The 20,613-nt window shown below is 39.9% G+C and overlaps 1 protein-coding gene across 1 annotated transcript; it reads left to right on the top strand.

Moving 5' to 3' along the window:
• Positions 1–851: 851 nt before the first annotated feature.
• IVNS1ABP (influenza virus NS1A binding protein) lies at positions 852–20,299 on the top strand. Its single transcript, XM_074961135.1, has 15 exons — positions 852–1,100; positions 7,106–7,354; positions 8,954–9,080; positions 9,399–9,568; positions 9,649–9,724; positions 10,477–10,650; positions 11,403–11,528; positions 12,971–13,078; positions 16,028–16,157; positions 16,700–16,924; positions 17,127–17,248; positions 18,118–18,244; positions 18,328–18,459; positions 18,639–18,812; positions 19,229–20,299. Exons 3-15 carry the CDS (start codon positions 8,970–8,972, stop codon positions 19,480–19,482), a joined length of 1,929 nt encoding a protein of 642 aa, XP_074817236.1. The 5' UTR covers positions 852–1,100; positions 7,106–7,354; positions 8,954–8,969; the 3' UTR covers positions 19,483–20,299.
• Positions 20,300–20,613: the final 314 nt, after the last annotated feature.

Raw genomic sequence — 20,613 nt, 5'->3', positions numbered from 1 at the left:
CCAGTTGTCCACCTGGCTACCATCCTCCACCTCAGAGGATCAGTAAGCAGGTATTTAGTCGGTGAATCGCTCTGATAACCCTCAAGTTCATAGATGTGAGATTTTCCCAATCCTACCTCTAGTACTGACTTTCTGGTTTGCTTTCCAGGACATAAGGATTGAACTCCAATAAGAAAGGCCTCATATACAGCAGAGAGGTGACATACAGTGTACACTTTACTGGTGTATCAACAGGAGACGCTAAGATGGGGGAGGGGAGGAAGAGGGGCTAAATCACGACGTCTCCCTACTAATAATCCTCAACGTTTAGCTAGCAATCTACCAGGGGTGCTGCTGGAATAATTTTTACAGTGGGGGTGCTCAGAGTCTTTGAACCAAACTGTAAAACCTGTATATGATGGAAACTACTTTAGCATCGGTTCCAGCGCCTATGCACGCTACACAATGGAGCATAGTCGTGGTGGCTCTAGGCCCAGTGGGCTTCTGTCTGCCATGCAGCAGGAAGGTTATTGCCATTACCTTTGGGACGTTTGCGAACGCTTATACTTGGCTCTGTAGTTTTTTTTTTGAAGCACGGTGTCCCGTTGCAGCACAACGGCGGCGGTGCAACAAGTAAGGGCAGCAAATGCAGCCCAGCCGCCCGCAGCAGGAGGAAACCAGTTCTGGGCGGCGACAGTAGCAGCGCGCGGCAGCTTCCCGTCACCTCAGCTCAATCACCTTCCACTGCCCTACTTTGCAACACGAGGGAGGGGGGAGATCTTAACGCTGAGCTGTCAGACGGGACTCGTTTCTCGGCGGAATGATTCCAAAGCCTACTCGGCTTCCGGGGGCGGAGTGTCTCTGTGAACATTGGCGGCGCCGCGCGCGGACGGGGGCAGTCGCAGGGTCTGGAGCTGGCTGGTGGCGGCAGTTTAGCGCCTTCCCCGCCTGTGCGCGCGCTCACTCCGGTCTGAGTCGCCTCCTGTCCCGATCCCTCTCGCTGCCGCGGACATCCCCGCCGCCGCCTCCGTACTGGGCTGGGTCTGCGTCTCCGAACCGACTTCGTCCACAGCCTGGAAGCTCTCAATATGAACGGTGTCGTCTGCGCTGAAAGACACCAGGTACCTGGCTCCAGGGCTGGGGGCGAGGGAGGAGGCCCGGGGGGCAATGAGGCTGGGCTGGCGATATCTTTCTCTCGGGCCGCGTAAGGCTGTGTGTGTCTGATGGCCGCACCGCGCGCGGCGCCATGTTGGAGCACCGCGTGTCGTAGCGCGGGCTGCATAGCCTCACCCAGGCTGGCGCCCTTCTTCACCTGTAGCGTGGCGCGCGCGCGCGCGAATGGCGGATCCCGCCGCCTGGAGCAGGGGCCTAGCGCGCGAGCCTCGGCCGCCGTCCTCCCGCCTGGTGGAGTCCCCGGTCACTGTCGCTCTCCGGGAGAGGGGCACATGGTTTTCGCGTGCTAGTGGGTCAGTTTCTGGGGGAGGAAAGAAGGATAGTGACTGTGAGGCTGGGCGATGCCTTCCTCACCATCCTCAGACCCATTCCCCCAGTTCTCCTTGACAAAGGAAACAATGCGGCTAAAGCCACACTAGCTGTGGGGGTTGCAGGGAACGTCGTGTCGCAACCGCCTCTGCGCTCCCTCTCTGCACTGTGGCAGAGGGACGTGGATAGCCTCCCTCCCCGATGTTTCTTTTGTTCCTGTCTCCACGTTGCCGGCTCCTGTTGCCAAGCCCATGGGATTGAACGGCGGCTGTTCCGAAGGGAGTGGACATTTTAGACAATCCAGAGCTGGATGCATAATGCATGTTAAACAAGGAGACGGCTACAGTTCTTTTGTGGGGTGGAGGTGGGGGCTCGTAATTTAGGTGCCGTGGGTTGTCTTCTGGTTTCGGATAAAAAGATTCACACAACTAAAATTCAACAGTTTAAAATGTGATGCCTTGTTGCAACTCTTTCATCCCTTTGTCCCATTTCTGAAGGGCTTGCTGGAAGAAGTAGAACTTGAGTACCATTAGTTCTCTAGAATCTTAGGTTTTGCATTTGAAAAAACAATTTAAGGTTGCAATGATATTAAAAATATGAACAGTGCTGTCTTCATGAAATCTTGTCTAAACTAGGCTTGTGTCTGAAATTTCCCAGAGTTCAGTTCTACTGGTGGTAGCATGGCTAGAGGGCTAATGTGAACCACTGTGTCAACTGGTGGGTAGTGACGTACTGGAGGGTGGCATGGCCAGAGAGGCTCATAAGTCATTGAAGATCTTATTACAGTGCACATATTTTCCTTTCACGGTAAAGTATATTGTCAACCTCCACAAACACACATACCCAAATTTATTATATAGGCTTGATACTTTGACTTGTTTGTTGTAAAAATGAGGGAGGGGTTTAAATATTTTTTGACTTCCTATAAGGGGTTGCCAAGTTGGTGTAGAGGATACATTGCTGTATCTTAATCTCCATGTCCTCCGTATGTGCTCTGAGAAGTGGTAGATGACGCAGATAAAACAACAGTGGCTAGTCTGCATTCCTGCTTTCTGCAGTTGCTACCATCAGCAGAGCTACCTCATTAGTAGGAATAGAATGAAATTTTAGAAAAAAGACAAGCATATTCACCTATTGTCTGCAAAGTTCCAGTGTCTCAATTGCCTCTCATAATTTTTCCCAAACTGCAGTAACGTGAAAACTGACCAGTTTTGTCAGTTTCACTTAGCAGCAATACAAACTTAAAAGAAACAGGTCAATTGTAATTTGATGCTGTGTGGAAAAGCTGAGTGGTAGCAGAGGCAAACACTGGAGTTATCCACTAGGATGGAGGACCCTGAATATAGGCTGTGGAATGGTAGATATGTGGAGGCACACCATCACCTCAATAATTGCAGTAGCTAGGGGGCTTGTGGATGGGGGAGATAGTGTGGTGTGAGAAAACCGTTCTTTCCAGCAGTTACTAGTGGGGGTGGGCTTCAGATGTCAGACACCTGCTAGCTGGGAGCTACAAAAGATGAAGCCACCAGACACACAGTACTGTGTTGATTATATTAGCTGTCATAAGTTTAGATTTTGAAGCACAATATGCATCCTCAATGGAAAATTATTGCATTGGTGAGCTGCTGCAAGCAAGACAAATTTGACTGCTTCTTTTCCCAATAGCTTGAGGAGGGGGTGTGACTTGGCTTTTTATCTGGCCAGTGTTCAGCTTATTAGTGTTCTGGGAAATTTTTCATATGAAAAAAGGGAGTGAGTATGAATGAGGGAGTAGGTGTATGGTAAGTCAAGGGAGAGTGATTATTGGAATAAATAGAGAGAGAGAAGTGTGAGAGAAGTAGGAGAGGCAGAAAATATAGAAGAGGTTTAGAGGATATGGTATCTAATGTGTACTCCTGAGGGCATTCTGTGCGAAAAAATTAAAAATTCTGCACAGAGTATTTTAAAATTCTGCAAATTTTATTTGTCAAATAAATGTGGAGGCTCTAGCCTGGCATTGGAGAGCACAGGCCACTGGCTGCACAGAGGTGGGAGATCACTGTGCAGCTCCATCTCTTCTCCCTCCCACCCCACCCCACCCAAGGGGACACAGACTCAGTGGTGAGGCTGCACCCTGCCTCTTCTTGCCAGGTGCACTGGGTATTGGCAGGCAGGCTCAGCAAGGCAGGATCCAAGTGTGGAGGGGCTTAGTGTGGGGGGATCCAGGTGTGAGTTGAAAGAGTTCTGTGTGGGCGGGTTGGTGGGGGATCCAGCTGTGGGGAGGATCTGGATGCATAGGGGCTTGTTGAGGGATTCTGGGTGTAATGGTAATGGGACTCTGCAGGGGGGTCCAGGTGAAGGTAGTTGGGGCTCAGCGGGGGGTGGGGTGGGGAGGATAGAGCTTGGCGGGGGGGTCCAGATGCTGAGGGAGTGGGGCTCAGTGGAGTGGGGATCCAGCTGCAGCTGGTGGGGTCTCGGTAGGATGGGGATCCGGTAGGTAGCTTGTTGCGGTGCTTCAGGTGCAGGGGGAGTGGGTCTCGTCGGGGGGGTTCTGGGTGTGTGTGGGGGGTGAGGCTTGGCGGGAGGCTCTGGGTATGAAGGGGTCTGGATGTGTGCATGGGAAGAGAAAGTCCTGTCCTCCCCAACTCAGCTGGGACTAGCAGCTGAGCCTGGCGCAGGGTAGGAGCCATCATCCAGGTCTTCCCCAGTCCCGCACCTGCCCCACAGTGATTTACCTTTCTGCAGGCTGCCCTGGGCTCCCAAAACATACTGCTGGGGCGGGTCGTATGACCGCTCTTGTAACTTTCCTTTCCCTCTCCTTTAGAAAGTCATTTTTCTGCGGGGAAGTAAAGAAATCGGTGCAGGACATAAGTTCTGCACATGTGTAGTGGCGCAGAATTCCCCCAGGAGTAAATGTGGAGGGTGGAAAGAGGAAAAAAGAAGCATGCTGAAAGCAGGTGCATCAGGAAGGAGGACATAATAACCTAATCTGGGAAAGAATTAAAACTGGAATAATTTCAGGAAAGAAAAGGTGAAACAAAATTTAAAACGTATTAAATAGAAGTTTGAGATATATTTTCAGCTAACAAATATGTTATAGTAAATTCACTGACCCATTTTTCATTTGGTACTACAACTAAAGATTATGTGGTTATGTCACCTCCTTGTTACATTTTGTTGAAGACATCGTAGTCCTTAATGACCATTCCAAGATCTCTCTTTAGTAAGTTGCGCCGCATACATAGGACTATACTCTCTGGTCTAGAGTGTGTTGATGTATCTTAAATACATTTAGTCCCTTTTTTAAACTATCTTTACCTCAAATACAAATCCAGACATACAAAGGTGGCATTTATTGATCATTATAAAAAAATGCGAGAGAGTTCAGGATAACTCAGCAAGGAAACCTATTCATGAAGACTTCAGGTTTTATATTCTGGCTTCTAAATAATGAATGGACTACAAGTAGACATAAGTGTGACCTAAATTTCTTGCAAAATAGAACATGAAAAGCAAGAAAGCCTGCTGCAACTAAAAAGGTTTATTGGGTTAATTAAGTTCCTTTTTATTTGATCATAAAATCAAATTTTTGCTACAGGATTTTATCAAATTTTAAAATTTAGAGTCTTAATCCTACAGACACAAGTATGTGGGCCTGGCACAAAAAACAATGTTCTTTTGCTTTCCCCACAATATTAAGGGAATGTAGTGTTCAGGGAAAGAGCTGATTGACAGCAGTGAAGATTGGAAGAGATTATTCCAGAAATAAAATAAAATTAAAAAAAACCCAACAGGCAAATGCAGTCCAGGTTTATTCATATTACCCTGTTGGTGTATCTCATTACTTTTCTACAGGACAAACTAAGTAATGTCTCTTCACCCATTCAGTCTATGGCACCTCTACAACTAATGTCATTTATGATGGTGGTTTATATGTAGTGAACTCCTTTTCAGTAGAAACTGCATTAAGACTCAAATTTGTTTCACGTAAGACACCAGTTACTATAGAACTTGGCAAGATTTGAACCACAGACCTAGAAGCATAACACTATATTTTATTACTGAAGATTACTTATCTATCTCTCAGGAGTGGAGGGGTGAGATTCTGTGGCCTGCCTTGTGCAGGAGGTCAGACTAGATGATCATAATGGTCCCTTCTGACCTTAATATCTATGAATCTATTAAGACATCTAGTTCTCCAAATTCCTTTCTATGCCCAACAAATATAATTATTTAAACTGTTTTAAGAACAGTATCAAAATAATCTCAGTATAATTGTTTTTAAAGCAGTCGAGTGTTTCTTTAAGTCTGATTTTAAATATTAAATTAAAATGAACTTTTTTTGGTTGTGGAAATTCAAAAGTCTACCTTTCTAAATGATACAATGTATATGAGAAATGTTGACTTGCAAATTTAGACATTTACTCTTGTATTTGTTAAATTTCAGTTTCATTGTTAAAGGATTCTAAATAAAGAGTTAAGTTTTTTATTTAACTATATAGCTTAAAGGGACATTTTGTAGTTGATTATTCAGCATTTCTGTCACTGTCAGAAAGTGGAATGAAGTTCTGGAACTGTCTTCTAATAGGAATCTTGGAGCAAACAACTGAATTAGTTTTGAGAGAGAGCTGGACAAATTTGAGTGTAATTGTATGATGGGGTTGCTTGTGATGGTAACGGCTAGGGCTCAACAGCTGGGGCTCACTTCAGGTTTACATTTTATGTTTCTAAAAGCTCATGCTTCAAGGTTTAGCTAGCTGCCTGCAGGGGTCAGGAAGGTATTTCCCCTTCCCCAAGTGTAGGAGGAGGAGGAGTTGTTGTTTTTAAATCTTCCTCTGAAGCATCAGGGATGGCCACAGCTGAAGATGGGACATCTGATAGGGAGGGCCAGGGCTCTGAGTTAGCACCAAGCATTCCTGCTCTGAAGCTTGGCTGACTGGTTTTCTTGCATGATCAAAGGGTCACTGATCGCTATCATGGTGTGGGGAGGGAATTTTCCCCCAGATCAGATTGGCAGTGACCTTGGGGGTGGGGAGTTGGGGGTGTTTCTTCCTCTGCAGCATGTGGGTCTGGTCACTTGCCAGCATTATCTTGTGGGTATATCTCACTTAATCATTTCCCTTCCATTGTGGGCACCTTGGACGCTGGTGAACCTGGGTCCATCCTGTTCTCTTCCTGTGGCACATAACTGTATGCAGTGTAGTTGTAGCTGTGTCAGTTCCAGGATATTAGAGACACGAGGCTCGAAACATGTATCTCTCCAACACAAGTTGGTCCAATAGAAGATATTACATCATCCATCTTGTGGCACATACTTGTTACTCTCCTGTGGGCTATAATGCTTTGGTCTAATTTTGGTTGTTGGAATTAGTGTGTGGGTGCTCCGTGTGGTGGCCAGGAGGTCAGACGAAATGCTCTAGCGGTCCCTTTTGACCTTAAACTCTATGACCATTACTTTCTGCCAGCTGAGAATGTATTGAGGTCGCCGTTAAAAAATGTGTGAGAGTACTTGGAACAAAATTTGTGAGGATAGATTATAGAGAAAAGCTAACTGTACAGTTAAACATTCAGATTAAGCAATTAATATCCTTTTCAAATCCAGGGCTAGAAACATAAAATACTGAAATTATTTTGTTTTATATTTAATTACTAACTTTTGTTGCAGATTATGATGCATGATTATCACAGAAGAAATTCATGTCTATAGCTCTTAAGGACTTGATTACATCATTTGCAAGCCTGCTAGTTTTGGAATAGTCATTGCAGCTCACAGGACACAACCCGTCTGCCTGCACTTCAGCAAATTGTCTTCATATAAGAAGATATTAAGGTGACGTGCTCTGATTTAACACGCCATTACTATTGGATTATTTAAGGTTTCCCAGTTATAAATTTACAGCATTATATTTAGCAGGTGAGTTAATGCTATTAATTAAATGTGTATAAGATAAAACATATAATTGTAGTTAGCAAATTTTTGTTCTGTTACTGTAATAGGCAGACATAACATAGTATTTGACTATAAATGAAAGTGCATGCAAAGGAAGAAGCTTGTAATTAAGTGAAACTTATCATTAGTACGTTTATTTGTGGTAATTTACTCTAGTAAACGACTGAAGTAATTGGATTTACATCAGTGATTTACAGGGTTTTTTTTTAATATGGTTTATCTTTCTTAGTACTAATCTTTACTCTAGTTTCCAGTCTGACCTTAAAATATTAAAAAAATTAAATCTTATGCTAATTACATGCCTTTAATTGCAAACTAAAAATGCAAATTGTTCTGTAATAATAAATTAGAAATAACATACTTCATGTTCTTTTCTGAAAAGTTGTTTGGCTAACTTTATAGCGTGGGATTTTCAAACGCATGTCTAACACCTTCATTAGGCACTTCTGAAGTTACATCCTCATTTTCCTTGTCAATCCTACAGGCTTCTTTAAATTTGAAGTCTTGTCAAACTCATCAAATAAGTTGTCACTTCAAGTACTATTCTGCCTCTGAGTTTCCCTGTTCTTTTTTGAAATTCTTGCAATCACACTTTTCTATTTCACCTATAGCTATGTGAATGGTCCACACAAACAGAAGTGACTGATTTGACTGAGACCAGGGAAACTGACTACACATACATTGCTGTCAAATGCACAAAGTAAACTTTGAAAAAATAATTTCTCCTGTTATAATAATCGTAGGGTTTCGCTACATGATGCTGCAGTGCGAACTACAGGAGTATGAACTGTAGAGCATTATTAACTGCCTGTGTAGACCCTGCTGCCTCAAACTAAAAGTTACCTGCTGTGCGTTAATATGACTAGATTAATATGCACTAGGTGCCTTTTCATTTATATCAGAAGAGTCCACACAGGGCAGTTAGCTCTACAAATTAATTCACTCTCCTCTAGTTTGCACTGTGGTGCTATGTAGATCAGACCATAAGCATTATTTATAAATAGGTAAAACTGCAGGTAGAAAAGACTTCTAACTTGATAGTGATCCTTTAAGTATATGTTTGCTAATTGTTCAGGATGTTTCATTCTAATGTTATTACATAAAGCTAAACTTTTTAAAGATTTTTTTTTTGTACAGTTGAAAACTGTATATAAAGTAGGCCTTAAGAGTAGTTTAAACAGAAAGTTGAAATCCTGGCACTTTTCAACTATGAATTTGCTTTCTTTGACCTCTGAAATGGTTATATTGTGCAGACCTAATGAACCATGCATGGCACGGAGTCCAGAGAACCAGTGGAAATTAGTTCAGATGAACATACAGCACAAATCTTAGAATCATAGAAATTAGAGATGGAAAAGAGCTGTTATCCTCCCACTGCCAGTGCATTTTGTCCAGTCTAGTTTTAAATGGGTCACTGCTCTTTATTTTATTGACATCAAACAAAGTGTCTATATATTTTGAAAGAGGGAGCTGGTAATAAGGAAATAGTTTATACACTTTGGTGCTGTGTATGTAAACTTTACAAATTGAAAGACACTTTTTTTTTTTTTTTTTTTTTGACAGCCAAACCAACAGCAAAATGATTCCTAATGGGTATTTGATGTTTGAAGATGAAAACTTCATAGAGTCATCTGTTGCCAAATTAAATGCCTTGCGTAAAAGTGGTCAGTTCTGTGATGTTCGGCTTCAGGTAGGTTACAAAGTGTCATCTGGGTGCAACATTTAAACAGTGCTCTTTGTTGTCTGTATACGTGGATTCTGTGACTCTTAAGGCTTTAGAATCTGATTTTCCATGGGATATAAATTCAGAGAAATATAGTTAAAAACCATATATTGATAGTTGAAAATGTAGCCGTTTAATTCATCTGGTGCAAATTGAAAAAAATGTATATTGATAAAGTAATTTTTCTAATATATAGTTATGAACAAGACTGCATAATACTTTGCATTTTTGTAATGTACATTCTTAATTTTTTACTGTCCTCTCATGTATGTTTTTAAAATAAAGGTATGTGGACATGAGATGTTGGCACATAGAGCAGTCCTAGCTTGCTGCAGTCCCTACCTGTTCGAAATCTTCAACAGTGATAGTGATTCTCATGGAGTTTCTCATGTTAAATTTGATGATCTCAATCCACAAGCCGTTGAAGTCTTATTAAATTATGCCTACACCGCTCAGTGAGTATTACTTTCCTAATAAGCAATAAGAGATAAATATTATTATTTGTTTTAGAATAACACCTAAATTTCTTTAATAGGTTGAAAGCTGATAAAGAGCTAGTAAAAGATGTATACTCTGCAGCAAAGAAGCTGAAGATGGAGAGAGTCAAGCAGGTATAATTTGCAGCTACTACAGCAGTCCCATTATTAACCTTTGAGGGGCAGAGAAAACACTGTATATTTAAAGTGAACCGGACACTCAAGTGAGATTGTACTGTGGAAAAGTGATTAAAATGACTACTTGTCGCTCAGGCGATCTGTTCTTTGTGTACTCAGAATCATATGTACTGATTTTTAGTGACAGAAGGGTGCTTACGACTTCCACACCTGTTAGCACTGTCGAGCCAAGATAACAGAAACGGATTCTGTACTGGTGTTTTATCACTAGAACTGTTGACTTAATTCCAGGCAGTTACATCCGTGCAAGCCCACTGAAGGCACTGAGCTTGCAGAGAAGGCATAATTTGGCCTGAAAAACTGTAACTCATATATGAATATGAATAATCCACATTGACTCTCAAATTCCTGGTTGCTGGCAGTCTGTTTGTAAACGACACATTCGATAGGGGAGACAGGCTACAAATTCATTTAAGAATAAACAATATGAACCTTGATAGGTGCTTAGATAATATAATGTGGAGGCCATAAGTACTTAGGTAGATTTTATTTAACAAAACCACTAGAAATTGAAATGTTGCCTTTCTGAAAGAGTTGACCAGAAAATCTGTATCATAACTATACTGTGCTCCCTTTCTATGGTATCTTTCATATTAAGTGTTTGCCATATGTTGAAAAAGAAATGTATGTATAAAAGTGTAATATGCTACTAGTAAATTTGGGATATTACTCAATTTTTTTTTTTAAAGGTTTGTGGTGATTACTTGCTCTCTAAGATGGACGTTCAGAGCTGCATCTCTTACCGGAACTTCGCAAGTTGTATGGGAGACTCACGTTTGTTGAACAAGATTGATGGTTACATTCAGGAACATTTGTTGCAGATTTCAGAACAGGAGGAATTTCTCAAGCTTCCACGGTTAAAGGTTAGTAGCAATTTAAAGCTGTTTCTTTAATCTTGTAACGAAATAAACCTAGGTAGTTAAGGTATGAGGGATAGAACATAAGAACAGCCATACTGGGTCAGACCAAAGGTCCATCTAGCCCAGTATCCTGTCTTTTGATAGTGGCCAATGCCAGATGCCCCAGAGGGAATGAACAGAACAGGTGATCATCAAGTGATCCATTCCCTGTTGCTCATTCCCAGCTTCTGGGAAACAGGCTAGGGACACCGCCACTGCACATACTGGCTAATAGCCATAGTAAGGTAAACAGTAAAAATCGCTGGTTCCTTTTTCAATGGTGGAAACATTTCATACATGCTGAGTTTGCAGAGTAGTTTTCAAATTGTTTAACACCGTATGCTAGCATTTTATATAACATTTTTATGTTAGAAGTCTTCATTAGATTACATTTATTGGTGCCATGACACTTGGCTGTGCATGATACATGCAGTCTTCTAATTCTGAGAAGACTTTAGATATTAAGTCAAAATTAAAGGATGCAAAATTATCATTTCTGTTGCCAGGGTGTAGGAAAACAGCCAGGGGCTGACCATTGGTGGAATGGTAAAAAGTAGTATACGCATTCATTTTCAGTATGCAGAGCTAGAAAATTCTGTCCTGTTTTAATTTCTTTAGGAATAATTAACTTCAGTAAAATACTGACATGCTGTAAACTTATAACTTGTATGCAGTAGTGTAAGAGGGACACTAACTACTCTTATTTTTAACTCAAGCTTGAAGTAATGCTTGAAGACAATGTTGGCTTGCCTAGCAATGGCAAATTATACACAAAGGTAATCAACTGGGTGCAGCGCAGCATCTGGGAAAATGGAGACAGTCTGGAAGATCTAATGGAAGAGGTTAGTCTTTAAGAAAATGGGATTAAATAGTTTAAAAAAATTAAACTTCTGTGACATGAAGGATGATCCCTTTTTTCTTTTATTTTTTTAACCATGACCCTAAAGAATTTAAATTTTACTATAGGTACCCATAAGCTGAGAAACGGGGGGGGTGTCCAGGTGAGCTGAATGAACTGTTCAGTCTGGTCTTCTGCTTTCCTTTTTTGTTTTTGTTTTCTCACTGTGTGCTGTTTAACAACTTCAAAGTGCATTTAACTTTGCTTTGGAAATGGGGAGGTGGTACTGAAACTTGCTGTAGATTCTTAAATGTTTTCTTCCACAGGTTTTTTTGCTTGTTAATGAGAAGTAGGTAAAAGCTTCTAATGGTTGTTCCTCCCCATTGATTTATCTCCCCATAGGTTTATTAACAAAACTAGGATACCAAGGCTGAAGAACCAAGAAGAAACCTCAAGTGTATTGACACGTAATGAAGCAGCAGTCCTGCCCCAGTTCTCCTAAGAAAATCCGCTGTGGGCAGAGAACGATGATGATGATTTAATGGTGTTTACTTACTCCTTTACAGGATATCTTATTTTTAATGTTTTGTGTGTTTAATGGCTTTACTCATGAATACCACTAGTACAGTTACACTGTGGGCAATTTTTTTAATATCTGCATTTGATGGAAATCGTAGCAGAATTCTAAATTTTTAACTTGCTTGGAAAAATGAAGTTCACAAAACCTGTTGCTCATCATAAAATCTTTCCAGTTTGTTATTCCAGGCACGGTAGATAATCAGAATACTTTTGTATAGGCAAAAGTACATGTTTATACTGTCAAATATATTCTCACATGTATGTTTCCCCTTTCAATAGTTATTTTTTAAAATGCTCTGATTTTCCCATTTGCAACTCAGGTGCCCTTGATTAATGTATTGCATTTGGTAACAAATCATGGGCAACATTTTCTCCAGAACTTACATTTTTGCTCCCCTCTTCCAATTCCTTACTTTCCTTTTTAGAATCCAATCTTTGGCTTCACATGCCCCCTCCCCCTCCCTTTTTTGGGGGGGAGGCCACAGAAAGCATTGTGTTTGCAATTCAGAAAACTTGTTTGCGGGGAATAACAAGTGCTTGCATGAGATTGTGGATTTGTATAATTTATTCTGAAAGATAATGGACATTGTACTTGTGATATATATTAGTTACTGTACTGGGAAATAATAGAAGTCCTTGAAAAATGAAGATTTCTTTCAAGCTGATAAATCAAGGATCCTTCAGCCGATATTTGAAGACTTTCACCATGACGTCTGCTTCCTTTTAATTTTGCCATTCTACTAGATTAAGATGAGATGACATGACGAGCTATGCTGGAGAGGACCTTCTGGAGTTTGTGTAAATCTGCCTGTAGTTAAGTAGCTATGGAGACAGCAGCCACATGGGTATTCTGTTCCTGTTTTGCAGGTTCAAACGTTGTACTACTCAGCTGATCACAAGCTGCTTGATGGAAATCTACTAGATGGACAGGCTGAGGTGTATGGCAGTGATGATGACCACATTCAGTTTGTGCAGGTACAAATTGCACATGGTCTGAGGTTTCATCAGGTACAAATTTGGTTAGAGCAATTTATAGCACACCTAAAATCTTGTGTACTATAGTAAAGGGAAGAAGCAGTATCTCGATGTTTAATGCAGATGGGAAAACATTTTGCAGAAACAGCTTCTGTGTTGGTATTGGCGGTTCACTTGCTTCATCTTGTTGTTAACCGTACTAATTTCAGTGCTAAATGTGTGTTTTTAAAAACAAAACCCAGATTATCAAATAACAGAAAAGCTACAGAAGAGGGAGGCCAGTACAAGAGGTTCTATAACAGAAATATTAGAAAAATCAAATTTAATATTAATAGCTTGAGAAGGGTGTGGGAGTGTCTAGTTTACACAGTTCATATGGATTAGAAAATGTGGATGCCATGACTGAAAAAGTAATTGGCTAAAAACAAGAGGGGTGCAGACTGAATGTAAGAGGAGCCAGGCATTAAAGGAATTCTAGAGAAATTTCTTTGCGCAAAATCTAACGATGGGTAAGCATGGACTTGCAAAGGAGGCAATAAATTCTTTTGATTGTAGGGCCAGATGGGTGATGTAATATATATTCAACTTTCATCTGTGTTTAAATTCAGGCATAAGTCACAAGTTAAATTGAATTTGGTGATTTAATCCTAGTTCTTATTTGTTCACATCCTTGAAAAAATAGACAACTTTGCACAATTATTAGTTTGAGCAAGAAGCAGAAGTATGGAATAGTTAGAGAGGTTGAAAGCCAGAGCAGAGGTATATTGGCAGAGTTGCGCAGGAAAGCATGTTCATTTGTCTTCAGCTATTGTGGTTAGTCCTTGATTTTATAAATGCCAAGTTCATGAATCTTCCCACTTCTATCTTCTCACCCGCCAAACTTTTTAACTAGTTCAAGAAAGGAACTTAAAAAGAAATGGATGGGCTGATAGACCCAAATAAGAGTTACTGTGTCCAAATTTGAATTGCCTCTAGTTCTCATATATTGAGTTTTTAAATGCAATTTTACTTTGATTTCTGAAGTCATAGGAATGAGAATTGCAGACAGAAGCAATCTGGTTTTGGTAAAGTTTTTTTTAGTAAACTTTAAAAATACATTTATGGTTGCATAGAGCATGGATTTTAAAAATGAAAATCTGTAAAGAGAAGAGTTGAGTAAATAAACCCCGTTTGCCTCAGTGGTATTTAATGATTCTTTTGGATTAATTTTGTTCCGACTCAGTAGATCAAATATTTATTGGCAGTTCTCATACTTGGAAGCCAAGGACCAAAGTAAACTTAACTCTGATTTTTTTTTCATATTTGCAGAAACTAGGGCAAATATGTTTAAATTGTGTACGGCAATAATTTTTTTTAGTTACACTATCATGGAGGATTTAATTCAATCTTTAAAAATCCTCAAATAATTTAAGGGACATCCATGTATACAAAAAGCTGTAAAAAATGCCTTGGTGGGATTTAATACTTGAAACTGACATAGTTTCACCATAATGGGGAGGTGGGAAAGAAGACCAGACCAGTTTTAGTTGAGATACAAAAACAAACACATTGTTTGGTCTCCTCAGAAACATATAACTTGTTGGATAGTTGGTCTGTTACAATGTAAAGTAAAAGAATGTTGGCAGATGACAGAGCCTTGCCATGTGATATATATATGGTTCAGTGCAGAGTATGGGAAATTCTTGGTGGAAAAGCTTATGGATAATCTTAGATTGGGAGCTAGTATTTTACAAATCTGGCTACCTTTTCTTAATATGAAAAACCATACAGTTCAAGGGTCCACACAGGTGTAAATTTTACCTGTGGGGTTTTAGAACATTGTTACACTGAATTAATAGAATTGATAAATGTTGGACTTTTGCTCTTTACCTGGCTTCTACTTCAAACATTGTCAGTGATGTGATCTGAAATAAGTTTTTTTCCTTATATCTGTTAAGTCTGAAAAATAAATAGTTTATAAAGTGAAATACTGAATAAACTATACTCGGGATGAGACTCAAGAAAATAACCCTTCCTTGCAAAGTATTAGCATAAGAAAAGTAAGATCAGAGAAATCACTAAACAGGATCATAAAGACAGGATCATTTGGAAGCCAAATCACAAACACTTATTTTAGATGAAAACACAAGAATGGCCATATTGGGTCAGACCAGTGGTCCACCTGGTCCAGTATCCTGTCTTCCAACAGTGGCCAGTGCCAGATGCTTCAGAAGGAATGAACAGAACAAGGCAGTTATTGAGTGATCCATCCCTGTCGTCCAGTCCCAGCATCTAGCAGCCAGTGGCTTAAGGCCATCCAGAGCATAAGCTTGTGTCCCTGACCATCTTGGCTAATAACCATTGATGAACCGGTCCTCCATTATCTTATCTAATTCTTTTTTGAACCCCATTATAGTTTTGGCCATCACAACATCCCCAGGCAATGGGTTCCACAGGTTGACTGTGCTGTGTGAAAGGGCCTCTAATCTGAGGAATAGGAATCTATTAAAAACCAATCAGAAATGGGCATTGTAGGCTTAGCCCAAATTCTGAGTGTGTTTGAAAATCCATACTTCCCTTTTATTAAGCCTGGCAAAGAATGTGGATTTGTTTGGGGTTTTTTTTGTTTTTTAATCTGGAAGATACAGGAAGTATGAAAACGCTTTGTCTAGTGAAAGTGCATGCTTGACTTCTAAAAAGGAGTTCAGAGGCATATGATTTCCAAGGCTGAGTCTGTGATAGAGGCTCAGGTAGTGGTATGAGATGACACTAAGGTGGGAGTAAATCGACTTAGGTGTTTTAATTATGTAAGCAATTCTATTTAAAATTTAGGTGTGCTATAAATGATGCTTTGCAGAGGTGGAAACGATCAAGCATTTTCCTCAGTTGTGTGGATTAGTTTAGAGAAGTAAAGGTAGATCAAAGTGTGGTCTCTGGCTAGGGTTCTGTAGCTGCCTTTTGATTTTGCAGAAAAAGCAACCACGTGAGAACGATCACAAGCAGATAAGTAGCAGTTCCTCTGGAAGCTTTTCTTCTCCAAATGCTACTGTACAGAGTCCTAAACATGATTGGAAAATTGTTGCCTCCGAAAAGACTTCAAGTAAGTGTCTACGCTTTTTTTGTTTAGGGTTTTCCCTGTTGCACATAATCATAGCATCTGAGCACCTTCCATACATTAATTAATTTCCTTCACTACCCCTATGGGATAGGGAAGTATTGTCCCCATTTTACAGGTAGAGAAGCAGATAAAGTGAATTGCCCACAGTCACTCAGGTCTGTAGCACAGCTGAGATCAAAGCCCAGATATTTTGAGGCCAAGGATGGAACATTTTGGTGAATTGTTAGGAAGGTGGACAAGTGCATTATTTACAAGTGAACCATGAACAGAAGTTATTTTGTGCTGGGGGTGGAGACTTCAGCCTAAAATGTTTTCAGATTGATTTATGGGTTTTTTTTAGGTAGAATCTTAATTGAGTTGTCTGATACAATGCGTCTGTATAAATGGAGTGAATTTGGAGTCTGTAAATCTCAACTGTATTAATATTTTAGAATCTCCAGACTTGTTAGGGTTAAGTATAGGCTTAAATTTGGAAGCCACTAGTTATTTTAAATATAGAAAAGTTTTAAAAAATTGTTTTTCAGATAATACCTACCTGTGTCTTGCTGTTTTGGATGGTGTGTTCTGTGTGATTTTTCTTCATGGGCGTAACAGCCCTCAGAGCTCTCCAACTAGTACTCCACGACTGCTGAAGAGCATGAGTTTTGAGATTCAACCAGATGACCTTATAGAAAAGCCCCTGTCTCCAATGCAGTATGCTCGATCTGGGTTGGGAACAGCGGAACTTAATGGCAAGCTAATAGCTGCAGGTAAAAATACCAATAAAATAATTAAAGCCCAAACTCGTTTGGATTGAACCATGTCTAATATACAGTACCTTCCATAACGAAGTGATCTGAACAAGGTTCAGAGATTCTGTGCTAACTTTAATGAAGCTAGTAAACAATGTTTAAGACTTACTTTGATTCCCAATAAACTCCTTGCGTGTGATTTCTTGTGGCTTACTGTTAGGTGGTTATAACAGAGAGGAATGTCTGCGCACGGTAGAGTGCTATGATCCACGAAAGGACCGTTGGACTTTTATCGCACCTATGAGAACACCAAGAGCCCGATTCCAGATGGCAGTTCTAATGGTATGTGCAGATCACAAGAAAATGCTTTTTTTTTTTTTTTTTTAATGTATAAATGCCCATGTAGATTATTTGGATTGTGTGAGAGAAAGTAAGGATGGGACAAACAGATTTAGATCTAAAATGTCCACAAATCCACTCAAAGGTATTCAGAATTTCTAGGATAGTGTTTCAAAAAGAAATATTGCAGCTATGCAGAGGATTTTGATTTCATGCCCCATCTGCCAAGTGGGACAGTTAGTGTTTCAGTATTCAAAAGCAGCCAATTCTATAGGTTTGGCCAGGAGGGATTTTATTTGCTTGTAAGGGAATTAGTGAAGAAAACACTTACTCAGATTGACTAATAATTAAATAGAGGGGTTTAATCTGTGTCCATTAGAACATGTTGTGCTGAGGAGAGCTGACCCTAGAGACTTCTGGAAATAGTTCGGTCAAGCATTTACATTTTTCTTCATTTGCAGTGTCCTCCTTGGTAGCTCCAGCCTTTGAGGAGGTTGTTCGGCAATGATAAAGATATCGTTCAATTACAGATGCAGAGATCCCTGACAATGCAGAAAAGACCGTTTTTCTTAAAATGTAACTTAAGTTTCAGTAATAAATGCTGATACACTAGTCTTGTTTGGTATCTGGTTACATCTCTGGGATTGTATCTTGAAAAGCTGGATTTGTCAATCCTTAAAAGAAACATACAGGTTCACGGTAAACTACATCATATTTAACTGATAACTTAATTGTTCTTGTACATCAGGACTTCCCCTTGCAATTTCTGTTGCTAGCAGTTGAGTAATTGTAATTAATACCAGTGAATTGCTATGGAACAGAATTAATTTCAATTCACATGTGAAACAGTGGTTGTTTCTTCTTCCACTTAGGGACAGCTGTATGTTGTAGGGGGGTCAAATGGCCACTCTGATGACTTGAGTTGTGGGGAAATGTATGATCCAGAAATAGATGACTGGACTCCTGTTCCAGAACTGAGAACCAGTCGTTGCAATGCAGGTAATGGCTGTTTTGTTGACTGTGGCTGTTTAGTTCCTTACTAATTTATTAGATGATAATCACTTTTATTTATATACAAACAGGAGTATGTGCTTTGAATGGTAAGCTGTACGTTGTTGGTGGCTCAGATCCTTATGGGCGGAAGGGACTGAAAAATTGTGATGTGTTTGATCCTATAACAAAATCTTGGACAAGCTGTGCTCCACTTAACATTCGTAAGTTTGTTGCGCTGTTTTTAAAGGAGAATTTTAATGTTGCTGCCTATGTGCATATTTTATTTCTAATAAAAAAAGGTAGCTGCCATGCACTAGCAAGTCTGTGTTGCTAAAGTCTTAGGAGAGATGGGTTGTGGTTTTTTGGGGTCTGGATATAACTGATGGCTTCTGATTTGTAGGTAGACATCAGTCTGCAGTATGTGAGCTAAGTGGATATTTATATATAATTGGAGGAGCAGAGTCCTGGAATTGTCTGAACAGTGTAGAGCGTTACAATTCAGAGAATGACACCTGGACTCTGATTGCACCTATGAATGTGGCTAGGCGTGGAGCTGGAGTGGCTGTTCATGATGGTAAGTTTCGAATCTTTCAGCCAGTTAAGCAAAGGATTGGCCGGGGGGGGGGGGGGGGACGACACATGACATTCCACATGCTTCCTGGGCTTGATTTTTATAAAGGACTTCAGACAATGGAAGTTGTATCTAGTGAAATCATCATCATCCATTATCTAGATAAACATTCGAACACTAATGGGAAACTGTAATGGAAGTAATTCTGAAATAAGTACAGAAAACAGTGTTGATAACCAAGAGAGCACAAGTAGTTTGGTGGTATTGGGAATACACAAAACCCCTTTTCCTAGATTTCAACCTCCCTTCATGTTGACTTAGTTTAATCATTTATTTTTCGCAAATGTACACAAGTAGTTCATGAAGTAGAGGCTTATGGAACATAAGAGGTTAAACTTTTATCATTCCCTTTTAAATAGGAAAACTCTTTGTTGGTGGAGGCTTTGATGGTTCTCGTGCTGTCAGTTGTGTGGAGATGTATGACCCTGCTAAAAATGAATGGAAGATGATGGGAAACATGACTACTCCAAGAAGCAATGCTGGTATTGCAGCTGTGGCAAACACCATTTATGCAGTTGGAGGATTTGATGGCAATGAATTCCTGAATACAGTTGAAATCTACAACCCAGAGTCAAATGAATGGAGCCCATATACAAAAACGTACAAATTTTAACCACTTTAAGTGCCCCTGGCAAACTAACAGGCTTAGTGATGTAATTGTGTTTTAGTAGAGGTACATGTCAGTAGGGTAGGGGAGGGTATAGAAGTTGCCAACAGCAACACAAAGCTTTTGCATATTGCATACTATTAATGTGCTGTATATACTTTTTTTGGAAAGATGAAGGGTGTTGTGTATTTTTGGATTTTGTTACTTAAATTTTGGAAACTGATAATATTGCAAGAGAAACTAAGAACTGATTGGGCATATCATTTCAAGAGCTTCCCCCCAATGTTTGTTTTGCCAATTTGCACATTTTTTCCCTTAGAATGTGTGTTTTGGGGCAGGAAGAATAGGGTTTTTGGTTATAGACAGTTGGTTTTTCAGGCTCCCCCCACACCCCAGTAACTGGAACAGTCTGTAACAAGAAGCCTTATTTAACATATACAATGCTTTTTTTATTAAAGTTGACATGCCTGCCACTACTTAACCTTTTATGATTGTCTTTTTATAACTTTTTATATACTCAGCAGAATATTACCTGTTGAAGTGAAAGTGGCAGATAGTTATTGAGGCAGAGAGACAATCTTGGCGTTCATAGAGATGGAGTGGGATATTTAATTTACCACTGTACATGAGCATCTAAGCTTTTGCCTCTGCTACAGTATTGTACTTTAGTATGCAACACTGATCATTAAATTTGAATGGTGTTTCTGAACATAACTGAATTTTTATTTAAAAATCATTTTAGCTCCAAATATTTTGACTCCTGTTGAAGGTGCTTTCTGTACAGCAGTTTTATTACAAGGGTTGAGCTAATATTTGTAAAACCTGAAGTGTTCATGGTTTTAGAATATTACCAGTGGGTGATAAACACTTCTTAAAATGGTATTTATTTTTCTAATAGTGCAAGCTGACAAATGTGCTATAATATGAATTGTACTTAATTTGTTTCATAAGCACTTGGTATGATGGTTTGATTCATTTTCTCTATTCATATGTAAAAGTGTTGGTTGGGATGACTTGGTGTCTGTCTAATGTGTAGTGCTGCACATCCAACTTTCTTGGTGCCAAACTCAGCACTTAATGCTTGCTGCTGATGCAAACACATTAAAAGGTACCTTTCAGGAAATCCTTGCACCACAG

Source organism: Natator depressus, chromosome 8, assembly GCF_965152275.1.
Source record: "Natator depressus isolate rNatDep1 chromosome 8, rNatDep2.hap1, whole genome shotgun sequence".
In the NCBI taxonomy this organism is placed as follows: Eukaryota; Metazoa; Chordata; order Testudines; family Cheloniidae; genus Natator; species Natator depressus.
The sequence above is the reverse complement of the archived record's forward strand: the minus strand, read 5'-3'. Positions and strand labels throughout refer to the sequence as shown.